At 37.5% G+C, this 19490-nt stretch overlaps 2 protein-coding genes across 8 annotated transcripts; one reads left to right on the top strand and one right to left on the bottom strand.

Moving 5' to 3' along the window:
- Window positions 1-362: 362 nt before the first annotated feature.
- Window positions 363-4216, top strand: exosc8 (exosome component 8). The gene is made up of 11 exons (XM_055208074.2): window positions 363-479; window positions 642-678; window positions 783-846; window positions 947-1020; window positions 1109-1154; window positions 1738-1843; window positions 1979-2024; window positions 2228-2324; window positions 2408-2528; window positions 3521-3627; window positions 3999-4216. The coding sequence occupies exons 1-11, from the start codon at window positions 373-375 to the stop codon at window positions 4115-4117; spliced, it is 924 nt and encodes a 307-aa protein (XP_055064049.2). The 5' UTR covers window positions 363-372; the 3' UTR covers window positions 4118-4216.
- Window positions 4131-18152, bottom strand: supt20 (SPT20 homolog, SAGA complex component). 7 transcript variants are annotated; one of them, XM_073874414.1, is made up of 24 exons: window positions 17995-18152; window positions 17453-17528; window positions 17239-17274; window positions 16924-17049; window positions 16685-16811; window positions 16484-16587; window positions 16190-16306; window positions 15788-15841; window positions 14202-14341; window positions 13960-14119; window positions 13830-13886; window positions 13597-13668; window positions 12954-13123; window positions 12834-12866; window positions 12641-12758; window positions 12221-12326; window positions 11986-12123; window positions 11195-11480; window positions 10930-11054; window positions 10056-10111; window positions 9864-9980; window positions 9684-9783; window positions 9253-9341; window positions 4131-4938 (listed from the first exon to the last, which is right to left on the bottom strand). In XM_073874414.1, the coding sequence occupies exons 2-24, from the start codon at window positions 17453-17455 to the stop codon at window positions 4789-4791; spliced, it is 2484 nt and encodes an 827-aa protein (XP_073730515.1). In that variant the 5' UTR covers window positions 17456-17528; window positions 17995-18152; the 3' UTR covers window positions 4131-4788. The 7 variants fall into 7 exon arrangements, with proteins under 7 accessions (XP_073730515.1, XP_073730514.1, XP_055064038.1 ...); XM_073874413.1 differs by having other exon boundaries at window positions 10056-10114; window positions 17995-18151; XM_055208063.2 differs by having other exon boundaries at window positions 10930-11057; window positions 17995-18151.
- Between the last annotated feature and the right edge of the window lie 1338 nt (window positions 18153-19490).

Consider the following 19490-nt stretch of genomic DNA (forward strand, 5'->3'; position numbering starts at 1 on the left):
CAGTGGAGCGGAGGACCGCGTTTATAAAAGACGCTTTAAGGAAAGTCTCCGCACTTGACGGCCGTATTTGCAACGCCGTCGGGCAGCTATTCAACCAAGTACAAACCTAATTTAAAAAGGTGGAAGACAGATATATCGAAACAGCAAGCTAGTCACAACAAACAACGTATTCCAAAAAGACTATTTAACATACATTATTTTTTTGTTAAATTGTGCTACTTTCCAGGTTGCTCCAAGTACTGCGCATGCGCAAAAGTTGGCAAGGGATTTGTTGAACTCAAAATAAGTACCTCCCCCAGCGAATATTTAGTCTTATTGATTGATGATTGGCTGTTTTACTGGAAGGCGGACTTCCTTACGGTCACCCCGTTGATGGTTGCACATTTTCGCTTTATAGTATTATCACTGCGGCATCTGGTAAATATCCACAGTCTTTGTTTTCACGTGGTGTCACTAAACATCATGGCGGCTGGTTTCAAGTAAGTAAATCTCTAGACAGCATGACTTACATGCGTGGACTGAATACACTTGCAGCAAACAAGAATATGTTTTATCCTAATTACAAAACGCACCAGATTTTTTCATAAGGATGCCGACATAATTTAATGTAATTATATAATCAACTAATATGTTTTTTCCAGAACCGCAGAGCCACTTGAATATCACAGGAGCTTTTTGGTGAGTTGATCAGTATTGTATTTATTTAACGTTACTCGTGGCTGTGAAGTAGAATGAACTGTTATAATTGAAAGTTGAATTAGCTGTCATCTGATGTTTAACAGAAAGAAAACTGTCGTTCAGATGGAAGGGACTTGGGAGAGTTTAGACCTACAACGTTGAACATTAGTAAGTAATAGTCATCCACATATTTAAAATCAGATGTATTACAAAACGACCGAAAACGTAAACATGATAACGGTATATCGTTTGTTTAATGTTCTTCAAGACTCCATAAATACTGCAGATGGATCAGCAATGGTTAAAATAGGAAACACGACAGTAATGTGCGGGATTAAAGCTGTAAGTATTCGTTATTATCATTTTTCATTAAGTCTGTTTTATAAACTTATATTCAGTGTTAAAGTTACGACACTTTTTGTATTGACAGGAATTAGCAATGCCCTCTTCTGATTCTCCAAATAAAGGATATATAGGTAACACTTATTATTAACACGTTTTTATTTACGTAACGTTACATTACCGTTCAATATTTGATTCATTAAAATTGTAGAAAAAGCACAATTGTAAATTTGAGAATTATGATGTGACTAAAAAGCAAGGGTCAAAGGTAACTTTTCAGTCCCTCAGAGTTTTGGTTTTTTACCTCAGTTTTTTTTAACTGTGGTAATTCAAATAAAATGTCAAAAGCTTTTCACAATACTTTGTTATATTCATTATGATTAATAATAATTAATGGATTCAGATAATTTATATTAAAAAATCTGCTTTAAATCATGTCCCTGAGGCACTACTTTGCACTTGAAAAATATTTAATAAAAAGTGTGGCGTCTGTAATTTTTGGCAATAATGTACCGGTAAGCATTAATTATTATTATTATTATTTAAAAAGAACACTAACAAAATTAAAGAAAATAAAAAATCAAATTATTGTATACAAAACATTCTGTATGTACCTCAGTTTATATATATTAAATGTATATTTCATGTCATTTGTCCATTTAGGAGCTTTGATGCAGTTTACATTTCATTAATAAATTTTGCCTTCTGGTGTTTTAGTCCCAAATGTAGATTTGCCACCTCTGTGCTCATCTAAATTCAGACCTGGTCCACCAGGAGAACAGGCTCAGGCAGCCAGTCAGTTTATGGCTGATGTCATTGAGAGGTACAAGTCAACATTCATCTCTGTAGATAAATGCAATGCTAGATAATTCATAACTAATCATAAAAAAATAGTTGTACATATTTCAGCAAGTGCACACTTAAAGTTTATCAAGTCAAAACTTTTTCTATCCCACAGTTCAGATTTAATAAACATGGAGGACTTGTGCATTGAAAAAGGAAAGGTATGCTATTGGGATTTTTTATTATTTAAAGGGATGAAATGAAAATTATATCGTCATTTTTTCACCCTCATGTTGTTACAAACCTGTATAAATTAGTTTAAAGGAAGGACACGAAGGAAGATATTTTCATTTTTGGTGAACTATTCCTTTAACGTCTGCTCAGGGTCTCCAAATCCACTAACACACTTTATTCTTTATTTCAGCTTTGTTGGGTGTTGTACTGTGATATAATGTGTTTGGATTATGATGGGAACTTACTTGACAGCTGCATTATAGCTCTGCTTGCAGCTTTAAAGAACGGTAAGCGTTTCTACTGAATATATATCAGTTCCTCATCTCACCACACCTCTGTTGTTCTGAATAATGCTGATCATATATTTCAGCACAACTCCCTGAAGTCACGATAAACAAAGAGACAGATTTAGCGGAAGTTGACATCCAGACAAAGAAAAATTTGAAGATCAACCGGCACCCTGTTGGCTCATCGTTTGCAGTTTTTGACGAGTAAAACTTTTTGTTAGCTCTCTGTTAAATAGCCAGTCATATTTTTATGAATAGTATACACAGCAAAAAATGATTTTCAAGAAAAAAAAATCTTTTGTTTTCAGTAAAAATATCAAAAAATTCTTAGAGTCGCAATGAAATTGAAATGAAAAACTATATATATATATATATATATATATATATATATATATATATATATATATATATATATATATATATATATATATATATATATATATATATATATATTTTCATATTGTGGTATTATTAACAAATGACTTTTCTGTGAGCTTCATTATTTTTAAAAAATTTGTGTGTGCTCACAATCATTAATCAAAAATGCATATCTCCTCCCCTCCTTAATCGATCACATCCGGTCATAAGTATGGCAGGTGGGCGGGGTCCGGGAGAAGATCGCAGCAATTAGCAACATGACCCAACTTTAAACGATCCAATCAGATCTCGATGGACAAATTCAAATCCAGCCCTGCCTTATTTCATCTCAAAATCCATTTCAATCGGATATACGTCACCACGGGGGAAAATAAGGCAATTGCTACTTCTGTTTAATGGCGACTTTAAATTAAGATGCAAGACGACCCAAGAAAATAAGTCTAGTTTTTAGACCAAAAATATCAAATTTAATGGATTTTGTGCATAAAACACGGAAAAAAATCTTGAATTAATTGTTATAGTAAAATGTTCAAGATTTTTTTGTTTACCCCATTGGCAGAATTTTTTGCTTGTTTTATGCACAAAATCAGTTAAATTTTGATATTTTTGGTCTAAAAACTAGACTTATTTTCTTGATGTTGTTTTGCTCATCATAAAAAAGCATCTTAATTAAAGAATTTTTTGATATTTTTACTGAAATCAAGACAAAAATACTAAGATTTTTTTTCTTAAATAATTTTTTGCAGTGTATGTTTTTCTGTCAAACAAAGTAATATTTTTTTTGTAGATTCACTAAGCACTTTTTTTTCTTCGAGCAGTACCATCAGTATAGTAGACCCTACAGCCGAAGAGGAAAACTTGTCTACAGCGTTATTGACTGTAGTAACAGATGAAGAGGATCGACTGTGTGCCGTTCACAAACCAGGTGAGACGGGGATCGCCTTTAAAATATTATGTTGACCAATAATATCTTAGCACCTGTCGTCTACCGTGTTGTGTTTTTTTTATAAAAGTCTGTAAAAGTTTTAATAATTTAAAATGAATTTTACATAAGGACTAGGGTTGCAAAAGTCTTGGAATTTTGAAAATATCTGTGGAAATTGTACAGGAATATATGAACATGAACATCAGTGAGATTGTATGTGATTTGTATAAATTGCAAAAATTCCTTTAATTTTCCAACTTGGAATATTAAAAAAATTCCTAAGCTTTGCAAAACTACAAGGTACCTAGAGAGGATGAACATAATTTTTGTCTTTCTTTAAATCTTTCACATATTTAATTTTGTTGTTTCAGGTGGGACTTCTTTATCAGCTGAAAAACTGCAGCACTGCATAAATCGCGCCGTAACCAGAAACAAAGAAATCGTCAAACTGCTGGACAAAGTGACCGAGAGCGTAAAGGTGTCCAAATAAACACACCAAGACGTTTTTATCTAAAAGCTGTATTTTTCACTGTCAATATATACTTTCTTTTATCACAATAAAACTGCCGACAAAGACCATTTACAAAAATTCTGCCTCGGTGAAATGTCTTCCACTCACATGGTTTAGATTTTTTTTCATAAGAATATACATCAACTTCCCCGCAGTATAACAAAATGCCGGTTTAAAATGTGCACATAATTGCATGCTGGGACAAGGCTGCCTAACACTTTGACATCCAGCAGTAAAGAGAAGGGTTTTCTCTTGTAACGGTAACATTGAGCAACAGGTGATTGAGGCACATCTGTACGGCCCTTATTAGTGTGCACAGGGTCCGCTTTCTCGAGCCGAATGGGCTCTCGTAGAAAGGGCCACTTGGAAGGAGAACAAAGACGGCATGCCTTGGAGAACCCTACAAGAATCGTCTCATTTCATATCTTGTATTTCGTTAAAAAATACGGTAATACTCTAAGGTCCCCTGCTCTAAAAATCCTTGCCATCTATTTATCTGTCCTGAGGTCAGGCGGGCAATTCCTGTACCTCTTTAAACATAAAAAACATTTTTAGTCCAGTCAAGCCACAGTCAGTCCGTAAAAATCTGCAGATCAAACACAGTGCCATTGTTGTCTTCCTCATGATGGGTGCGTGGCCGGGGCCGAAGGTCATGATTTGGGAAGGGGCTGTGGGGTGCTCCGTTTCCTCTTACTTCTTGGCTGGTTGGCGGAATGTTGCCGTGGCAGCGCCGCCTGTGCTGCTGCCCCCACTGCCATACCCATTTGCTGCTGTTGCATTTGGTGCTGCAAGAATTGCAACTGTGCAAAAAGGAGAAATGGAAAATGAATTCACACAGTTTAAGAAGTGACGTTTGTTCTTATTGCAGCCGTGTTTCAGTAGTATCTCTTCTACTTATCACCAGAGATTATAAGAAGTATACTACCTTATAGGTAATTCATTTTACATACTAAAACCGCCACAAAGCTAAAATACTCTTCTAAGCTTTTTTTAATGCACTTTAACTACATGCTGGTAAACTTCAATTCTAGTAAATTACCAGTCAAAAGTTTGGACACGCATAATTAAATTAGTTCTTATTTTTCTTGAAAACCTTTATTAAGTTTGAGTGTGGCTTAAATCCTTTAAATTAGTTTTGAAAACATACATTGTGGATGTAGGGTGTCACGGCATTGAAGGAAATGCAACATGCGATTGTTGATTGAAATGCAAAGTTGCATGTATGTAATATACAATATGCTGTGTATTAAGTTTGCAAAAGAAAAGTTTCACATTCTTACTAAAAAAAATATCCGGATCGCCAGTCTCGCTGCTTCGACCTAAAACTTTGACCATGTAAATGTTTGAAGTATTCAATTAATTCAGTTATATGCACATCTGCGACATTTCAATATAGCTTGCAGTCCTATGTGAATATATATGATTTGCTTTACAAATTAAATTAATTTTCTTTAAAAATCTGTTGGACTGTATGGCAAAAGAAAAGCAAAGGGAGCACTGTAAAAAATTCCTTATTGCACTTACATTATTAAGTTTAATCAAAATTACTTTTCACTTTCCTGACTAGTGAGGATTTGCTATAAACTATAAAATAAAAGTTGAATTATCTTAAAGGGACACTCCACTTTTTTTTAAATATGCTCATTTTCTAGCTCCAGAGTTAAACAAGGTATTATTACCATTTTGGAATCCATGCAGCTGATCTCCGGGTCTGGCGGTACCACTTTTAGCATAGCTTAGCATAATCCATTGAATCTGATTAGACCATTAGCATCGCACTAAAAAAATAACTTAAAGAGTTTCAATATTTTTCCTATTTAAAACTTGACTCTTCTGTAGTTAAATTGTGTACAAAGGCAGACGGAAAATTAAAAGTTGTGATTTTCTAGACAGATATGGCTAGGAACTATACTCTCATTCCGGTGTAATAATCAAGTACTTTGCTGCCGTAACATGGCTGCAGCAGGCGTAGTGATATTATGCACTGCCCGAAAATAGTCCCCTGGTATTGAAAGTTACTAACGGGACTATTTTCTGGCAGTGTGTAATATCATTGCGCCTGCTGCAGCCATGTTACGACAGCAAAGTCCTTTAACTTTCCTCTTTGGTTATTTTTTTGGGCGATGCCAATGGTCCAATCAGACTCAATAGACCATGCCAAGCCACGCCAAAAGTGGCACCGCCAGACCCAGAGATCGGCCGAATGGACTCCAAAAACTGCAAAAATCAAATGTTTAACTCTAAGGGAGCTGGAAAATTACCATATTTTCAAAAAAAGTGGAGTGTTCCTTTAAAAATGTGTTGGACTGTATAGCCAAAAAAGTAAGATGTTATCGAATCTGTGATTTCTCTCTGTTGTTGCAGCATAACCCCAGCAAAAGCATCCGAGACAGTTCTGCGATGCGACTTTTGTAGATTCGCACATTGCGATGCTGATGCTAAAACAATATGTTATACAGCCCGTAATAAGAGTGTCCGAACACTTGACTGGCAGTTCACATTGTATTAAAATAAAAATAATATATCATTACTGGCTCAGACAGTGGAAAAGGTTCAACTGAAGCAAAGCTGCTATGACAAAAAAAATTTCATAAATCATGTAGCAAATATGGATGCAGTGCTGGACAGACATCAGCTGTATGTTTGCAGAAGCTGAAAGAGGGATGAATGGAGTGTTTACGGAGAGAAAAAGGCAAAAACAACAGAAACACCACAAATACTTATTCATAAAGCAGTGCTGATGGAAAAATAAAGAAGTTAAAGCAGGTTTCATTTATCAATGACCTTGTAATGCACTAACACACACACAGACACACATACACAGTCATGCTCTTGTTTGGTGTCAGTAAGACAGCAACTTCAACTCGCATCTCGGCTTAAACTAATGCAAGAACACGGCCGTTACTGCGGTCAGATGCAGAAGGAGAAAGTCTCATGAGCATTTCATAAGAGTCCAATAACACAAAGTGCATCATGCTTAGATATGAAGCACAGAAGCCAACGGAAGAAACAGTTGAATTACTTATAAAGATATATGCTGATGCCACAAGCTTGACATGAAATGCAAAACATGAAATGGTCAATAGAAGAGAAGAATCTAGGAAGCATAAATATGGCCCAAATGTTGCCATGTATGAGGACGGTAGTGTACATTATTGGCCTTGTCCCAATGGCGCACTTCATGTGGACTTTCGGTCTTGTGGCCTTAAATTGCACATGCTCGCTTAGTCTACAGGTCCGTAGATGCTCTGAAGTGTGCTCATCAGTGCCCCCTTTGCACCCTTGATGCAGGCTTTGTGCACTTTAGCATCCCAGAAGTCCTTGCGAAAGACCAATCAGACGACGGATGGGAGGAGTTCACACTGATGGGCAACTTCTCTTCCTATTTCCGGTGTGACGCTGTAGTCTGTCCCAAAATATGACTCTGGTGCACCCTCGTGGACTCGCATCAAGGGTCCCTAAAGTCTGCACTACGTGATGTCATCAAAGTGTGAACTCTGAGGATGTCCACAAGTCCGGAGTGTGCCATTTGGGACAGGGCCTATGTATAGCATGAAGCATTTTATCTAAACAGTAAATGCATAGACATCGTATAACAGACCGATCCGGTCATCTCGGATTCCTCAAACAGACCTTTGTGCCGCGAATCTAATAGCAATCCGGTACATCAGGGTTTCCCAAATTGGGTTCAAGAACCTCTGGTTGATCGTGGGGGAATTGCAAGAGGTTCGTGAATTGAAGAAAAAATTATTATAATACACTCCAAAAAAATTCTTAGTATTTTTGTCTTGTTTTTAGTAAAAAATATCTAAAAATTCTTAAATTAAGATGCTTTTTCTTGATGAACAAAACAACCCAAGAAATTAAGTATCAGAAAATATCAAATTTAAGTGATTTTGTGCAAAAAACAAGCAAAAAAAATCTACCAATGGGGTAAGCAAATTTTTCTTAAATTTAGTGTTTGAGAAAAATGTTCTAGATTTTTTGCTTACCCCATTGGCAGATTTTTTGATATTTTTGGTCTAAAAACTACTTATTTTCTTGGGTTGTTTTGCTCATCAAGAAAAAGCATCTTAAAGAATTTTTAGATATTTTTTACTGAAAACAAGACAAAAATACTAAGAAAAGTTTTTCTTGAAAATAATTTTTTGGAGTGTACACTGCAAAAAACGACTTTCCTACTTAGTATTTTTGCCTTGTTTTCAGTAAAAATGTCAAAAAATTCTTAAATTAAGATGTATTTTCTTGATGAGCAAAATTACGTAGGAAAATAAGTCTAGTTATTAGACAAAAAAAAATATAAAATGTAAGCGAACACGTGCTTAAAACAAGCAAAAAATTCTGCCAATGGAATAAGACAAATTTTCTTGAATTAAGTGTTTATGAAAAAGTAAACTTATTTCAAGAAATTTTTTCTTACTCCATTGGCAGATTTTTTTGCTTGTTTTAAGCACAAGTTCGCTTAAATTTTATATTTTTTGTCTAATAACTAGACTTATTTTCCTTTTGCTCATCAAAAAAATACATCTTAATTTAAGAATTTTTAGATATTCACACTGAAAACAAGACAAAAATACTAAGTAAGAAAGTCATTCTTTGCAGTATAATAGGTAATAATAACAATAATTATGTAAAATACGACTAATAAAAACTTACTAAATTATTGAAATATGTACTTATATCTCAGGGGTACTTCAAGTAAATAATTTAGGTAAAATTATTGAAAAACCTTTTTGTAAACATATTTGTGATGAGGACACAAATACTAAAATCATTTTTATCTCCCCCCAAGCTCGATGATAATATTTCTAATTTCAAATCACACATAAACAGACATTATCTAATAGGATTTAAAAATGCTATTAGCTATTGGTTAACATCAACTAATAACCTGATTGGTCTAGAATAGATGATGTCAGCAAGAAAAGTTGATTTATGTCTAAAGTTAAGTCACAGTTTGCTTGATAAACTGACCAGGAATGCTGTATTAAGCAAATAATTTTCCCTTTAAAGGCCTGTCAGAGAGGAATCGAAGCATTCAGCTAAGCAGGGGTCAAAGGTCGGTCTGATATACGCATGTCTACGGGTGGATGAGTTCAAGGTTGCTGGATTACTTGGATCTGTGGCTGGTGCTGTTGCTGGAGCCTCGGGGATGGCAGGCCGGGGCCGGACCCATCCAGACCACAACCCAGCTGGGACAGCACTACCACGGACAGAGGAGTGGGGTGGATGAGGAGGAAGAGGAAGGGGGAGAGAGGTAACAGGAAATAATAGGTACAATGTAGCAGAAAGAGGAAACGTGGCATCCACCATTATGTTAATCATATGACAAACCCAGATCATCTAAAAAACCAGATCTGATTAACTGTGATTGATCTATGTTGAGATTAGCATGACACGCTACACAATCTAAGACAGGGTAACTTCATTAGTACATCATCTACTGTTTGTGTTAGTTTCAGTTAGAGAGACTCTGACTACGGATGTACTTGTGTTACGGTGAGAGAAATCAAACCGGTTCACTTTTAACTGTTCGTGTGCCTACCTGCTGCCTGAGGAGACATGAAGCTTCCCACTCCGGTGAGGTTGATGACCGCGGTCTGTTGGGCGGAAAGCCCCTGATCTGGCGTCAGTCCAGCATCAGCCTGAATCACAGAGGACAACATTCAATAATGGTGCATACATGCAAGTATGGTTTGGGAGGCAATCTGTGATTCAGACTCACCGACTCCCCCTGCTGCTGGGGGCTGGAAGTGGCGGAGTGGCTGCTTTGCTGCTGTGGGGAAAACTGAGACAATTGCTGCTGCTGTAAAGAATTAAAAATCAGTGGCCCTGTGGGGATCTGAAAGAAAAAGGAAGAAAATGTGAAGGAAAAGGGTCAAACAGCATCAATGTAATCGTATCAACGCCTCCTCACCTGCAAAAGGTTGAGCGGTCGTAGTCCCGGGCTGCTGTTCAGGCTGAAGGGTCCACCTGCTGAAACAACATAAACATAAGACTATTCCTCCTCATAGATGTTTTGAAACATTAAACTGCTTTATTGTTTCTACAGAGTTCCCACACCTTAGTTTATCTCAAATACAAGGACCTTTCAAGGACTTTCCAGGTCCAATACCCTCAAATTCAAGGAGTAAATGTGGGGACAGATTTCAAGTGAGAGCAAGGTTACATCGTGTTACCTTTTAAGATACATTGTTACAGTTCCCTTTCGAGGGAACTTGCGCTGCATCACCGCGGTGACACTTTGGGGACGCCTCCAGGGGTAAGTGCGTCTGAATGTGTATATCAAATTCAACCAATGGTGAGGCTTAACGACAAAGACAGGGTGATGCGTGAGCCAGGAAGTATATCGCAATCTAAAATATTGCCTAAGAAAGCGTTACAGGGACGCGGGAAGTATGGCAAGGGAGACGCAGCGTTTTGTTCCCTTCTCAGGGAACAACAGTTACATACGTAACCCGAGACATTTTCATGTGTCAAACACAACTATGCAAAAAAGCATTTTGGTACGAATCAACATTCGCATACAGAAGATATAAGAATTTAAAGCGAACAGTTTAGCACGTGTGCTTAAAGTCTAGAATTTTTATGATATTATCCTACACTACACAGGGAATAAAATAGATTCAAGCACTTTCAATGACCTGTATCCATGTATGTATATTTTCAAAAACTTTCCAGGGCCTTGAATTTTCCCCCCAGATTCAAAAACTTTTACGGATTTTAAGGACCCGTGGGAACCCTGATATTTTCTGACCATGCAAAAGGAAAATTCACAGACAGATGTATACCTGTTGGAGCAGTAGGCTGCATGGCAGGCAATGCCCCAGACATGAGACCACCAGAAGGGAGAAGTCCACTCAGGGGGATGCCAGAGCCCAGCATTGGGTTCGAGCCGCCCATCAGAGTCTGTGGACTACTGAGGGACATAATGGTTATATAGAGCAAATGATTTACGATAATCAAAAAAAATCCTGTCTTTTTTTCAAAATTAGCTTTGAGTTGTCTTTAAGCTTTAATAGTATAATGGAAGTAGATTAAAGAGGAGACTCTTACCAAACAGAGCCCACCACGTTGATGAAGTTCAGCCCAGCTGGGTTGGTCATGACCTGTGAAGTAGTGGTGCCGGATGTGGGTAAGGGGATCGTCATGACGGGCAGACCCTGATTCAGGGCCATCTGCTGCTGTGCAAACGAAGTCAGTAGGGTAGGCTGCTGTGTGAGCGTGGGGTCCTGAGGGGTGGGCGTTACTGAGGGTGTGGCACTCTGAATATCGGCAGGGTGTGGCGTAGAGCAGGGCGTGTTGGTGGGTGTGGGCGTGGAGGGCTTGGGTGTTCCTGATCCTATAAATACAAATTTTCAGCTTTAACCTTAACCTTAACCAGTTTTTCAATATTTTACTATGTTCTTACCTCAACTTAGATGAATTAATACATGCCTATCTTTTTTCAATGCGTGCAATTAATCTTTGTACAGCGCTTCTTGAATGTCTTAGCATTTACCCTAGCCCCATTCATTCCTATGGCTCCAAACAAAAGTTTTATTTTGTGCCACCACACTTACTCGTGTAACTACTCATGCAAATAGGGAAAACAAGGATGTGTTTGGTGGCTTATAAATTCATCCCGGTTTGGATCCTAAGGAATGAATGGGGCTAGGCTAAATGCTAACACATTCACAAAGTGCTGTACAAAGATTAAGTGCATGCATTGAAAAAAGATAGGTATGTATTAATTAATCTAAGTTGAGGCAAGAACATAGTAAAATATTGAAAAATGGTGGCGTTTTCCTTTAAATATCTGGTTGATCACTGATGGCGTTTTGTTGTGAAGATGGAGCGACACTTACTCTGCATGGGCGAGAGAGCAGCAGGGGACAGCAGGCCAAGTTCCATGGAGTGTTTTCGGGAAAGCGACTGGTTCTTTGTGGGTGGAGGGGTCGGGCACTTGAGATGGCCGGTGGAGGCCTGTGTACTGTACGGATTACCTACATAAACAGAATGCACGTGTGTTTGTTTAAGCAATGTTCATTAACAATAAAAAAAATCATGATTTTTTTATAAAACGAGGTTGTCTTATCTCACCTGAGGAGCTGCAAGCTGAGCCGGCTGGCAGTTTAATAGGAGGCGGTCTGTGTTTGACACCCTTGCCTAAAACCGAAGACTGGACCAATGCTGAGAAACCATCAGCCTGCACGACAAACAAATAGTCCGTTAAAACACAGCAACAGCTTATATGTGGATTGCATGTTAACATTTTAGACATACTATAGTGAATCTAAAATTATTTAAACATCATTTTGCCAATTTCTTTCTATTTTAACTACCCAAGTGCTTGTTCCACATCATGCATGCATGCTCAAATTTCTGAGATCTCAGGTAACGATTGTGCATTGAATATTGGGATGCAAACTCACAATATGTGACCAAGACGTTCATAAAATGATAAACTCGCATATAAAAGAAGTGAAATTGACTTGATGTACCTACTGCAAGGTTTCTTACCTCAGTCTCTCGGGTCGGGGAGATCTGACCCTGCGGCCCCACGATGCCCGAGTTGTGTACCATTTTAACCGGACACTTCACGTCTCGCTCGTACACTTCCTTATACTGCATCAAAAACCTGAAGCGTAAAAACATTCTTGTAAATCTTCGTTCATTATGTGTAACTTCACTAAAAAACAGCTTCTTTACTCACCGCTCGGCATCTGTTTTTGAACCAATGAGGAATCTAAACAGTATGGGGATAAAACAAGATATAAGTTCAGCTAAACGCAACAAGGACATTTTGTAAATGCAGGTGTCATATGTGTCTTACGGTGGGTGGATGAGATGCAGGTCTGTGACGTCGTCCTCCGATCTGGAGTCTTTGGCGCTGTAAATTTTGCCGTACACGAGCGGGTCCCCCATAGACTGGAAGATCGTGACTTTCGTTCTCTGTGGCTGCCCTCCCACCTCGCACTCGAAAATGTAGTCGTCTCTTACGTCCTGTTCCAAGAAAAAGATGGCATGTCAGGTCACATGGGCAAACAATAGTATGCCTGTTCTGTTTGAAATTAACATCGCATAAGGTTCATTTTCAGTCCATATCCTGCGTAACAATAACACATTTATTGATTTATAAGATTGACGAAGCGCTTCTCCTCGTCCATATTCACAGCAACGTCTGATAAATATTTGCATGCTCAAAATGTAGTGTGTTCTCCAAATAAATGATGAAAGGCGTATGATGTGAACTCCATTAAAATCTCATTGGTAGTCGCTCTCGAAAGTCGTTCGCCATTTGCATAAAGTTGAACTGTACTTTGGCGCACAGCTGGACACGCCCACTTCCTGTCACTCATGTTGCCAGAAGTCACCAAGCTTCCATTGAAATGAACGAGATCGCGTCGCTCCACTGTTGCTGGTTGCTGGCGGTATGCATGCAGCATTAAAAAAAAAAACTTTTTCATCTGCATTACCTGTGAAGGCCAAACAGTAGGCTGATTCTCATCTAGTTTGACTGACTTCTCCGCCACTGCGTATTTCTCCACCTGAAGGTCGAGCAAGAAATGCACACATGTCAATTTAGATAAAAATCTAATGCACAAGAACAAAAGTAAGACAGATATATATAAGTGATATCTAAAGTCAAACATGTTTACCCAAAACCTACTATACAAAGGTTCATTAAAATGTGCATTATGCAACTCACATCAATATCTGCAGGGATGGTGAGCTGACAGCTGCTCTGTTTCCACATATCAACACACTGCAACGCAAACAAGAGCGTCTCAAAACATGCAGTAAACATTCAGAAAATCAGTGTCAAGTGTTACACCCACATTTCCAGCTTTGGAGATCTTGAGGTCTATTGATGGAGCGGGTTTCCTCTCTTTCCTCCTCTGCAGGTAGTCCAGGAGTCTGAGCTGGGGCAGCGTTGGGCAGTGGTTCATCATCTCCTGCTGTCGGTTCAGAGCCGCTCGCGAGTGTCTTCTAAAACACCTGCACGGTTAAGATCTTTCTTAAGTATACAACCGAACACATTTAAATGTAAAAAAAGAAAAGAACTGAAAGCTATCCGCACCGTCTCATTGATCGCGTGTTCATCTTCTGCTTGTTGTAGAGTAGACGGTTGGTGGTGCAGGTGACAGATATCGAGGGATCCAGACACAACGGTTCTGCTGTAGCCAAAATCAATTGACTCTCCAGCTGAAGTTTATCATCCTGTGAACGCATTCAAACCGCACGATTACGTAAACTGAGAATCTGTATTCTGCGTACCTTGCAATGAATCTGTAACTGAGATATCAATACAGACAGAATACATTTAAAATATCAAGATGCAGGAGATTAAACACAAGGGTCTGCTGGCCATCGAATAGCACACAAGGTTTCAGTTAGGGATGCATAACGATTAATCACGATTAATCTACAGCAGAATAAAAGTTTTTGTTTACATCATCATATATGTGTGTAAACTGTCTATAATAATTATGTATATATAAATATGCACACATGCATGTATAATTTTAAGAAAAAAAATGTATATATTAAGTATTTATATATAATATAAATTATACTTAAATATCCAAATGAATAAACACGTAAACATTTCTTAAATATATACATGCATGTGTGTGCATTTATTTATACAAAAACTTTTATTCTGCTAAAGATTAATAACGATTAATCGTTATGCATCCCTGTTTCAGTTCAAAAAACACTGGTAAGTTGTGACCCACATGTCTTTAAGAGGCTGTAACTTGGCCAAGATAATTCATTTTGATAATTTTTTTTTTTAAAATAGGCTAACCTTCCAGATCACCCAGAGTTAAACAACTTATTTTGACCTTTTTGGAATCCATTCAGCTGATCTCTGGGTCTGGTGGTACCACTTTTAGCATAGCTTAGCATAATCCATTGAATCTGATTAGACCATTAGCATTGCGCTCAAAACTAACCAAAAAGTGTTTCGATATTTCGACTATTTAAAACTTGACTCTTCTGTAGTTACATAGTGTACTAAGACAGACGGAAAATTAAATTAAATATTCCCCTGCTATTGAAAGTTAACAAGGGGACTATTTCAAGCGCTACGTAATATCATTGCGATTTTCTCTAGAAAAGTTCCTATAGGAACTATGATCTCATTTTGGCAGGCGCAATGATATTACGCAGCGCCCGAAAATAGTCACCTTGGTAACTTTCAATAGCAGAGGACTATTTTCGGGCATTGCATAATATTATTGCGCCTCCTGCAGCCATGTTACAGCAGCAAAGTCCTTTATTATTACGCAGGACTGAGAGTGTAGTTCCTAACCATATCTGCCTAAAAAAATCACAACTTTTAATTTTCCATCAGTCTTAGTACACGATGTAACTACAGAAGAGTCAAGTTTTAAATAGTCGAAATATTGAAACACTTTTTGGTTAGTTTTGAGCGCAATGCTAATGGTCTAATCAGATTCAATGGATTATGCTAAGATATGCTAAAAGTGGTACCGCCAGACCCAGAAAACGACTGAATTGATTCCAAAACGGTAAAAATCAAATGTTTAACTCTAGGGGAGCTGGAAAATGGGCATATTTTCAAAAAAGTGGAGTGTCTCTTTAACATCATAACTGTGTCAAAAAGCAAAGCACTGACATCCCATAAGCCCAACACAATACCTGTGTCCACTTGTGTTGATCACTTGTCATAGCATGAACATCACAGATCAGGGTCTGTGGTGGAAAAGAAAGATTACAACCAACACTTCAAAACCATAAGAACACTCAAATGTATTATTTTCTCACACTGCTCTAAAGCAGTGGTTCTCAAACTGGGGGCGGGCCCCTCTTGGGGGGTGCCAGTTTTGACATTTTTTTAAAATACATTAATTCATCATAAATTCTGTGCAATTAAACTAAAAAATAAGGCGAGTGTATAATTTATTGTATAATTGTGTAATTTCATGTTTTGTGTAATTCAAATTCTAAGTTTGAGACTGGGCGGAAGAGATGCATGCCAATAAGTTTGAGAACCACTGCTCTAGAGTTTCTGGTAAAAGGATCCAGTTTATAGTTACTTACCTGCATAGTGGGTCTCAGCAGTACGTGTCGGCTCTGGTAGGTGGGCATTTTTGCATTGCCGGACTGTCTGTAGTCCCTGACCTCTGCTATGACGCAGCCACAGTGAAAAATGTTCACCTGATGGCACAGAGGCAGAATAAATGAAAATATTTGATCAATGCAAGCTTGATAAATAACACAGGAGTAAATTGAATCCTGATTGGCTATTAAATAAAATAATGTCTATCAGATGTATGTCTAACAAACACATTAATCTAAATAAAATTACTAGAAATACCCTTTAAATACACTTACTTGTGATTTTTCTAAAAGGTCTACGAGGATGGGCGGCAGCTCCTCAGCATCCAGGTACTCCAGCAACTCTCCCTCCTCATATCGAAGACGAATCGTTTCTGAATCTGATGAAAAACGCACAGCTATGTAAGTATAATAGGTATTAACGTACAACATGACAAGCTAAGCCGATTCATGTAACACAAAAACAGCAGGCTGTACCAGATCCATTCTTTCCTCGGAGCATGAGAGAATATCCTTCATTTCCAGGATACAAGTTGACCACCAGACATGAGACCGACTCTTGCGATACAAGTTTCTCTAGTAGATTCACATTTCTTCTCAGTTTCTACAGAAAGAGGGCGAAAAGGGTTGGTGACGATTAATGTTGACTGTGCAATATAGACTATATAGCTATCAATAAAATAAGCCTTAAGCTTGTGTGTGTTTGTGAAGCTTACCTTCAACTCGGGTTCCTTTTCACACTCTTCAATGTACAATTCATAAAGTTTCTGATATAAGGATTTCCTTCCACTTGAGGACACTCGTCTCTTCGCCGGTCGCTGACGAGCACTTTCAACAATGTACTGAACAAATAACAATATAGCAAAGAGTTAAAGCATTGCATGTATGTTATTGCCATATGCACATGTATAAAGTTTTTGCATTGCATTTACAAAAACAGCAGACAACCATGTGCCACAAAGTACAAAAACAATACAGATGCAATACAGACAAAAATGATCTTGACAAAAAAAACAAGCATAAACAAATACCTCAGCCCGATCCAATGCATATTCTAGAACTTGTTGCTGTAAAGAAAGTTTTTTAAAAGAAACAGATCATACAGTGCCCTAAATCAAGACAGTAGATCGCTAATAATACAAAAAATTGTCAGTGGATGGGTAAACTAAATCAACTATACCAAATATTACAAAATCAGATTTTTGTTTTAAAATACAAAACACTCTCACAGAGGAAATTTCTTACCATTGTGGCATATGTGACAGGAGGCGATGTTGTATTACACCAGCACTGTCACCTCCACACACACACCATTCAAAACCTGAGATAAGAGGGGGTGGAGGGAAGACAGTTTAGAAACACACACATTTACCTGTCAACTGACAGCTTCCGTACACAACCCAAAGCACAAAACCTCCATCAACAAGTAGATGACTGAGACTAAACTAAGTTTGAGAGATGCACACAGTTCATTGAGACTACTAAGCTATGCATCTGTGCATATGTGCACTCACAATATTTGGTAAACAAATGCGGTTAACTTCAACATGACGATTGCAAAGTATGTGTTAAACGATGCAATACAGATAATTGACATGCATTATTGAAACGCAGAGGAATGTGATCATAACAGAAGAAGAGAAACTTCAGCACCAGAGCTCCAGCAAACGACAGACTGGCTAACCACAGCTAACAGCTCACTTAAAATGCATAAAATCACGCGACACGGCTAACTGACAAACTGGGTCGTAATGTGACAATGGCGACAAACATCAAAACCGACTTGCCAATAAAGTTGCATCACCACAGGTAGGAAATCCAACGCAAGAAGCGGAATAAATGTTCCAGTGCCTTCAATGAAAAAAACTCACAGCAGCCATTTTGTTCCAGTGTAACAACAAAATCCAAACTTCCGGTGTGCGCGTGCTGGAGGCGGAACCAAAGATCCGCGCGGATCCGTTTGGAAAATACAACTAGTACTTTAATACAAATGTTGTTATTTTAACATTGCACTTTTTATGCAGTAACAATAAATTGTGAATATCATAATAATTCTGATGTATTATTTTATCATATAAATATTTTAGTGACAAACAGGGTGCAACACTGAGCTAACGTTAAATTATGTCAAATATTATTGACAAGAAGGGAATATATAATGAAAATATGACTTTTTCCATGTTTAAGATCAACCCAGTAACTTAGTTTTGGTAAACCATTCTCTGCAAACATTTGAAAAAATTAAGGCCGTCAAAAGATTAATCGCGATAAATCGCATCCAAAATAAACGTTTGTGTTTATATAACATATGTGTGCATGTACTGTGTGTAAATATTATGTATATATAAATACACACACACACACACACACACACACACACACACATTCATGTATATATTTAAGAAATATTTGCATTTATATATTGTATATACATTTATATAATTTATATTATATAGAAATATAAATATTTTATATATAAATATAACCAATTTTTCTTAAATATATACATGACAGTGTGTTTTTATATATAAATAATAATTATACACGCTACACACACATATGTTATGTAAACACAAACTTTTATTTTGGATGCGATTAATCGAGATTAATCTTTTGACAGCCCTAGAAAAAATAGGTATGATGTCAGAAGGGGATAATACCGCCCCTTAATCTGCACTATCCAACCACAGCACTGCCATTTAATGTAGATATCAGCTCATTTGCATTTAAAAGGACACACCCCAAAACAGCACATTTTTGCTTACACCTACAAAGTGGCAATTTTAACATGCATAATAAATTATCTGTGGGGTATTTTGAGCTAATAATTCACAAACCTATTCTGGGGACACAAAATATTTATTTGACATTCTGTGAAATGTCCCCTTTAAAGGTGCAGTGTGTAATTTTTAAAAGGATCTCTTGACAGAAATGCAATATAATATACAAAACTACATTATCATGGGTGTATAAAGACCTTTTTATAATGAATCGTTATGTTTTTATTACCTTAGAATGAGATGTTTTTATCTACATGCACGAGGGTCCCCTTACATGGAAGTCGCCATTTTGTGACACCATGTTTCTACGGAAGAACTGAACGGACAAACTTTTTTGTCTCCGACGATTACTTGTTTTACGGTGGCGGCTACTGTAGCTTCTCTATGTGTTCAAAAGTGAAGGGTGAGCAGTGGGCTGAGCCGCTGGCTGCAATTCGCAACCTCACCACTAGATGCCGCTAAAATGTACACACTGCACCTTTAAAGCAGTTTTACAAAAACGC

This window comes from Misgurnus anguillicaudatus, chromosome 12, assembly GCF_027580225.2.
Source record: "Misgurnus anguillicaudatus chromosome 12, ASM2758022v2, whole genome shotgun sequence".
NCBI lineage: Eukaryota > Metazoa > Chordata > Actinopteri > Cypriniformes > Cobitidae > Misgurnus > Misgurnus anguillicaudatus.

Bases quoted from the DNA above. Each gene is read 5' to 3' on its own strand.
- exosc8 (XM_055208074.2), top strand. From the start codon at position 373: ATGGTTGCACATTTTCGCTTTATAGTATTATCACTGCGGCATCTGGTA. The intron at 480-641 runs GTAAGTAAATCT...TGTTTTTTCCAG, and splicing joins ATCATGGCGGCTGGTTTCAA to AACCGCAGAGCCACTTGAAT. The intron at 2,025-2,227 runs GTATGCTATTGG...TCTTTATTTCAG, and splicing joins TGTGCATTGAAAAAGGAAAG to CTTTGTTGGGTGTTGTACTG.
- supt20 (XM_055208061.2), bottom strand. The intron at 12,124-12,220 runs GTGAGATAAGAC...CTGTTTATGTAG, and splicing joins CTCAGCTTGCAGCTCCTCAG to GTAATCCGTACAGTACACAG. The intron at 10,115-10,929 runs GTATACATCTGT...ATGTTGTTTCAG, and splicing joins GCAGCCTACTGCTCCAACAG to CAGGTGGACCCTTCAGCCTG.